The 8,227-nt window shown below is 30.4% G+C and overlaps 1 protein-coding gene across 1 annotated transcript; it reads right to left on the reverse strand.

The window, feature by feature from the left end:
* Positions 1–1,894: 1,894 nt before the first annotated feature.
* LOC124363103 (protein PET100 homolog, mitochondrial) lies at positions 1,895–8,227 on the reverse strand. The gene is made up of 2 exons (XM_046818226.1): positions 7,782–8,227; positions 1,895–2,260 (listed from the first exon to the last, which is right to left on the reverse strand). Exon 2 carries the CDS (start codon positions 2,249–2,251, stop codon positions 2,015–2,017), a length of 237 nt encoding a protein of 78 aa, XP_046674182.1. The 5' UTR covers positions 2,252–2,260; positions 7,782–8,227; the 3' UTR covers positions 1,895–2,014.

The raw sequence follows: 8,227 nt of genomic DNA on the forward strand, positions 1-8,227 counted from the left end.
AATTAAACTAACTAATCTCAATAATACTAAATACGCACTGGATTTGCAGGATGTTTCAACATTTTTAGAAGTTCCCATAAACACATGTCCTAAAATGCTTTTTGACGTGACAACGTCTTAAATTAGGTTGCGGCTCGGAGTCACTCATGAAAAAGTGTAACGCCCGGTAACGTTACGATGCCCGTCCAGTGGGTCCGCCGCACGGGATAAAGCAGATAACTGTGGGTCCGCCGCACGGGATAAAGCAGATAACTATGTTTATTCGTGAAAATGTGGAGTGCTTAGATTCGTCATTTACAACAACTACAACAATAAAGGTAAATAATTGTACACTGATATTTCATTATCGTAAACTATGATTGATTGATTAATTGTTAGATTGACACAAAAGTTGAGAAACTGAGTTTATAGGTTATGTCATACTATTGACAAATGTTGATAGTGTTAAGTAAATTATTAGTTTAAATCACTCTGCAATCAATCGTAATTCAGTCGATTGAGAAGAAACAGCGCGTATTGCTAGTCAAACATTTAAAATAACAAATTATAACCTCTAACCTGTCATAACAGTGCGACCAAACAAACGAACTAAACCGACCAATCACCACGCGCGGAGTTAGAATTTAACTGTGTTTAGCAAGAATTTCAAATTCCAATTTTAGTAAATGTTTTATTCAACTTTACCATTTACAATAACAAATTTTAATTAATTTCAAATTATGTACAATGTTTTAGTAAACAAAATATATTTCTATAGTTAAAATTTGTGCAATTCTTATTTTCATTCAATTCCTTGTTCCTATTGTGCAATTTAATAATATTCATATCAATAAATATTCTACCGAGAAAAAGACGTTGTCACGTAAAATCTTCGCCCGTAAAACCGACTTTACAGGCAACCATAATTTTTTTTGGTATGTATATCTGTTTGTGTTTTGTTATGTAAAATCTTACAATTCAAAAGTTTCTTATGCTATAGAATTGTAATTTTATATGACTGCCTATTTTAGACGTAAAACTTTGCGAAAGTAAGCTGAATAGAATATCTTTAGTAGTTTCAAAATAGTGGCTGTTTAACAATTTTCATGGTAAATTTAATGAAAATCATAGTTGATACAACGAAATTATAAGAAACATAAATTAAAGTATTTTATTAGTGTACTCAGTATTTTTATAATTTATTTACTCTGCTATTCTCCATTTCCATCATAGTTACCCATGATGGTAAAATATTCACTAATGCTCAGGAAAATTAAATGCAGTGGCATGCACCATTATCAAACTCAGTGTTCCTCATTCAGAAATGAAACTTCATGCAGTTTCCAGTCTATAGATTAGTTCATTTTTGAGATCCTGTTGGTACAAACAGGCAGAAATGAAATTTCTTTGCTTCCAGTGATAGGCTTCGCTAAAGCTCAGACAACAAAATCTGTACATTTCTTTTACTTAAAAAATAAATTGTTTACTTATTTGTTTTTAATAGTTCATTTATGAATTATAAGTGACCAGTTAAAATAATTAGACTATAATTAAAAATCTATTTATACACAAAATGGACAATTTAGTCTGTACAAAACTGAAGATGTAGACCAAGTTCTTAATATTATCACTACTGTTCAGATTATCCACTTAACTTTTCAGCTCTTTATTACAATGTCGTTTGTCTTTTTGTAACATATTTTAAGTAAGTATGCCCTGTACATACTCTTCTAAAAAAAAAAACAGTTAAAAGAAACTTTCACATAATACCAAGGAAATTAATCAAAATAAATGTCTATGTAAGCTAGAAATATAAATGTTTTGTGTTTAAGTACCCATGACATATTGAAACTTGAAGGTTAATTAACAATCAACTAAGGAAGAGAAATTATTAAAAACCAATGTTTATTTTTACTTTATTTATTTACAAAATTAAAGTTAGTACCTATATTATACACTGTATTATATTCTACATATTTACATAATTATTGTTAGGTTTTAATTTTTAGAAATTGTTTGTGTTGAAACACCTAAACTATTGATGTTTTGCTGCCAACTGTTTCAGTTCCTCCAGTTCTCTTTTCTGGCGAATTGAACTTAACTTTTCACGTAATAACATATTAACTTCGTCAGATTCAGGAGGATATAACTCTTTTTTTGCCTTTGCTACCCATTCTTCATAGTATTGGGGCTGGTTGAAATAGTGGAAAGTTACTACAGGAAACATCATGTACATGAACATCTTTCCAACTTCCAGCTTCCAACCTCCCATTATGTTGTCCTGAAACAAAAAGAAATTTGCTAATTTAGATTTAATATGGAGTTATAACGAGTAAAAATGTTGTAATCTTGGGATATATTTCCTGTAATAAAGGCTGATTGTTAAGACGGTTTTCTGTCTTGTGGCGGGAAATACTATTGTATTCGAAATATATACAATCTACAATGATTGATCAAACCCATGCATTATAACCATCATGCAAATCGATGGAAGTAAATGGATACTGTTTAAAAAATGTTAATAACTTTAACCTTATAAGTACTGATAAGAGACACTATTTGATAACTACAAAATGGTCTTAGCTAAAAGGGAAAAATATCATAATGGTCTTAAATCATACAAAATGTATTTGTGCATGAATTTTTCTTTAGAATCACTGCCAGAATGTTTTCATTTTAGCTATTGTTATTTAATACCAAACTTTACTAATAAATTTAACTGTAATAGCAAAGGCTTTCAGGTTCCTTTTTTTGGAATGGCAGATTTAAGATACTCTTTTTGTATCCATAAGTAGTCTGGTAGAATGCAAGCTAACAAGCAGCTAATTAAATATTGTGGTGGTGGTTCATGACCCCTTAATTTAAAAAACCAGCACATAAAACTACAACTAATTATATCAAACAAATTATTAGGTACACCACGTTCGATTAGATGTTTGAAATGTGTTTGGTGTTGTGTTGGATGTCTGGTCATGTCTAACCAACGTGTTAGATATGAGATGAGTAGTTAACTGGTGATAGTGAAAAAGGATGAATTCTTTTCTATTTTATAAATTTTTTAACACTTCCATTTAATGAATTTGACAACTAAACAAATCAGAATATTCTAATTAGATTGATTTCAAGTCAACTCTGCACTAACACTGTATACCATTTACTTATGAACTTATTAGTTGAAATATGATCACACAGGCACAGAAGATGAAGCTCACTTATGTCATCCAATTGATGTTACTACTGAGAAAACCAACTGAAACTTTCATAGAATAAGTCTTGACCTAGTTGATGCCTTTGGTATCTGAACTGGATAAGTATTTTTCATCCTCCATGAAAAACTGATAATGAAAAAGCTTTGTGCAAAATGGGTGACAAAAATTCTGACATTGGTTCAAAAATGAATTCTAATAACCATTTCAACACAGAATATTACAATGTTTAAGCACAGCCCACTTGACTTCTTGCACATATTCATAACCCGTCAATGGAATTAGGATCCATCACTACATTTCAGAGAACAAAGGATAATCTAAACAATGTACAAGTTCGTGACTTAGATGAAAAAAAATCTGAAGACTATTTGTCAGCTGGTGATAGCCATTATCTTCTTAGATTCTCAGAATATAATTCTGATAATACTTTTTATAAAAAAAAGAACTGTAACTGGGCTTGTAGGATTGTTTAAAAAGGAAGATCAATGATTTACAACCAAGATTTGTACACAAAAAAGTGAATTTTTACCACTGCAATGCTTCACACAGCATACAGCTAACATTGACATAGACATTAACAAAGTAATGTTTTCTTTACCATATAAACTCCTAATTGGTAGGTTATAAACTGGATCCTAACAATCTAAACTGCCGAAATACAATTTTTTTGAAGTTGGCAATCCTTACACAACAATCCAGCAAGCAATTTCAAATATTGGTATTAAAAAAATATTATTTCACAGTTTTATTCCACAATACAAACTAATTTACTGTACAGTTAATTTAACACAGTAAAATAAGTTATTCTTTTTTATTATTTGACTTATTATAGAATATACCTACTGAATATCCAAATCAATACTTCTACAAAACGTTTGTAGTACCGGTATCATTTTACTTTCGGAAAAAAGTCGCTGACAAACTATACAGCAAAAAAATTAATTACGTGTTTAAATTTTAGATTATATCTCAATTAGTCCATCGATCTAGGGTATCATGGGAATCCAGGTTTCCGGATGAGGGGGATTACAAATTAGGGGTAGGCATATGAGGAGGGGATTTAACAGGGTTATCAACATTAAAAAAAGGGCAGGGAATTTGAACAAGTAGAACTGGTCTAACAATTGTGTTTGGATGTAATGTAAGAGTTTTTCGGTACTGTCACCTGTTTTTCATCACTTTAGCCACAGTTTTTACCTCTATGGTGAAGTTTATTCATAGTTTTTTCCTATATTATTTTGGTTTTGTTTGCCACTTCACAACTTTTTTGGGAATGTCGAGTTCATTTATTTTTTGCATTTACTGATGGTTTACATTTTGTTGCATAGTTAATTTCAAGATGCAGATATTGATCTTTCTCTTTTGTGATGCCAGTGAATAATGAGTGATGTTTTTCTCTATATTCGATATACAAATTAGTGTTGTAAGTGCACCACTACTACATTATTGTGTCATAATGGACAAAAAAGTTGTATCGTTTTGTTTCAGTTCATAATGGTAATTAAAATTCCTTTGTGTACTTTAGGTATAGCGGCCATTTTCCTCTTGTTACTTAAAATTATATTAGTTCTCTAGTATTTGTGATCAGCTTTTTAGAATTTTAGATTTTACTGATTGGCACTACCTCGAAGGATTTTTATCGTTCATGGCCAACTATGTGGATGGTGGCATGATCTCCAGTGGGTTGCAGCAGTATGATAAGCAGCCACCGCGATCGAATTAGTGAACCAAATTATCGATTAGACATACCTGAACTATCACATAAAACATTTCTTATTAAATTTGTTTACAATATATATTATTGCCAGATTTTGTAATGTTTAAAAAATAATATTGTTTAAAATTAATTCAAACAAAGTATAACTGTTTGTGTGGTATTTATGTAATAACTACAAGTAGAATGACAATGAATTTGCATAATTTGTGTCACAAACTGCCAGACACGTTAAGTTTATCATAATAGCTTTCACTGTCCATATAAGTATGTTTTACATTGCTTTGTTTATTACATTAGATAGTTTTCAACAAGGCAAATCATTAAATTATTACTTTACTAGATATAAAAAACATAACTAAACTATACAAGCCTATAATTTTATAAACATACAACAGCTGCAATGTAATTTGTTTCAACATTTTCAATTTGCACTGTTCGATAGTTAACATATTCAGAAATATCGATGACTTGATAGTCGTGGTGGCTGCTAAGTATACTGCAACCCTTTAATCTGAAGACATTACTGTCAACCTGTTTAGCTACTATTTTCTGTTAAGAGATTCCTCAGGTTATATAAAATATTAATTGTTTTTAAAGTTTTCTTTTTAGGCCTAAGCACTTCCTTTTAAACAAACAACAGACATTGCAGTGGCTAAAGTTAACATATTTATCATATTTTGAAAATTAAGGCAAATGTTTACTTTAGTCATTTCACAATATTTGCTATTTTTACAGAAGGAAAAAGCTTAAAAATAACAGATAACGGTTAAATTTTTGAAAGATCAAAGGACTTTTTAATCTCGTAAAAGGCACCAGTAAGTTGAATGGACTAGCAGTATTAACGCCTCCGGCCGTCAGCACCATTGGTGCTGCCCTTCTTGATGGCAATAAACGATAAACATCCCTCGAGATAGTAGCGTACTGATCAGTAAAATATAAAATTTTAAAAGACGATCACTGATGTTCACTAAATATTACAAACTCATCTAACCGTAATAAACCTGTCTAAAACAACGAAACAACAGTGTACCCTCAGCTAGAGGACAAATATCTCTTCATTACTAAACCAGCTCTTCTTAGCTTGCAATGGAGTACTGTACAATGATGTTATACTTATTTATTTGTTGTTTTTACTTAGCATTTTTTCTTGTTGTTATTTTCTTGCTTTTCTGTTGTATTACTGCCATTGTTGTTGATATTTATTTGATATAATGGTTTTAATCAGTTAGTAATAAATGAAAATGGCACCTCATTTGTTGCAGAAAGAAAAGTAAGTTTAATGTAAAATTCCATGTTGAATTAAAAACACAATCAAAATACTTGTCAGAGCACCAACTACACATATTGTCAGTAGTTAAAACATTTTCTTCACTTTTAGAAGGTAAATCCATTGTTTTAGAAGCTTACTAGCTCGAACTCAAATACAAAATGGTTAATGGCGACGACAAAACATAAAGAACAGTGTCTTTATTTTGAAATGAACTAAGCAGCAAAATTTGACTAATCACAAAACAGGGGAAAATACTTTTAATAACAAGTTGTTCAGATGTGATGCATATTAGCAAACAAGACTAAGACTAAACAAGAAAGAAATGACAACCAAACTTCATCAAAGAAGTTAAAACTGTTGCAAAAATTATGAAAAAGAGGGAAATATACAGGAAAACTCTTAAATTATCCTCATAAGCAGTTGGTAACTCTACTCTTACCTCTAAAATTCCTTGTATTTTTTTGTGTAAATTTCAGGTTCCCGATTATCCCCTCCACTAATGCCTTGCTTAGCTTGGGGTAGGGTACGATAAGCGGACCCGGTTTTTTATATCGAAGAATATAGTCAACGATACCTAATATACGCATCTCAAATCCTAGATTATTAATCGATATAAAAGTACCTATAAAGTATCAATAATAATCATATGTTTTAAATTAAAATATGAATTTAATATTTACAGTGATCAAACAAATTATTGGGTTTTTTGGTACGAGTCCAACATGTTGAAGCCACGAAGAAGCAACGTAGTGTGGTTTTCTAAAATTGACTGCCATTTTTAATAATCAGAATTACTTATGGAAAATTGAAATATTATCCAACATGTATTATTTTAGAGTGTTTACAGCTGTTGATATAGATTATTTAAGTTAATAGTTCAAAATAATTAATCAGTATCGATTGATTATATCGATGGTTATGATTAAGTAATATCGTTTGCCAATTTCGATATAAAAAACCGGGTCCGCTTATCGTACCCTACCCCTTAGCTTGTTATCCCTCCCACCCAAAATACCCGATTCCTTTCAACCTCATATATTGATGGACTATTTGAGACATAACCTAAATTTCAAACATATTATAATTTATTTTGCAATATATGGATTATGACCATCTAAAGATTCTTTCTGAAAATGAAAACATACTATTTTAAGGAATTGATAACATTGGTTTTTGATCGTGGCTAATGTAAATATTACCAAAAAATTAGGCCAACCTATATTATTACGTGATTCATATTTTATGTATGCTATACTTCCTCACTGGAAAATGAAGCAGGTCTATAGGCTATCTAAAAACAAAAAGGTGATTGACTGAACAGTGACCTCCAATATTTGGCTGCTCTGACCTTGCAATACTAGTAACCACATTAACATGCAATTAACAAGCTATAACCAAAAGAATAAAAATGAAATCAAATTTGTATATTAACAACAGTAAAACATGTACGTAATTTGATTCATTATGCCCCTTGCTAAATGCAAAAGCCTACATAGCTTGCAGTTTAGGTTAAATTCCATAAGTTAACCATGATAGCTTTTACAATGAATAATTTTGGTTCCTTATGCTAAGCATCTACCTAAAAACGCGTAATTTTTGTGCTTACCTGTGGTTAATAACAAACAAAACTTGAAACTTTTGTTGATTCAGTGAATGTTAACTTTCTGTGTATTTGGGTTTGTTGATTTGTTTTTGTTAGTGTTTGTAATTCAAGACAGAAACCTGACTTTGCTCAGCAGACAATTGACAGCTGTTGTTTTTTTTATTATTTTTATTTTTATTTATACTGTTTGTACTATATAGAAATATGACTAAACAATAAGTAAATGTAAACTAATTAAAACAAACTCGTGTTATTCTATAATATGATCACTGTAGAAATTAACTATACAAAAATTAATTAAAAACAAAGTGAGTCCAAGATACTGTGGTATATGGCTATTTTGTCCATTACTCTATGATGGACGTGTAATGTACGAGTTCAAAATTATTGGTTAATACGTAATTATACATTATCTATGTTGTCAAGGTCAAAACAAGATAATTTGAAAT

Source organism: Homalodisca vitripennis, chromosome 5 (genome assembly GCF_021130785.1).
Source record: "Homalodisca vitripennis isolate AUS2020 chromosome 5, UT_GWSS_2.1, whole genome shotgun sequence".
Classification (NCBI taxonomy): Eukaryota; Metazoa; Arthropoda; class Insecta; order Hemiptera; family Cicadellidae; genus Homalodisca; species Homalodisca vitripennis.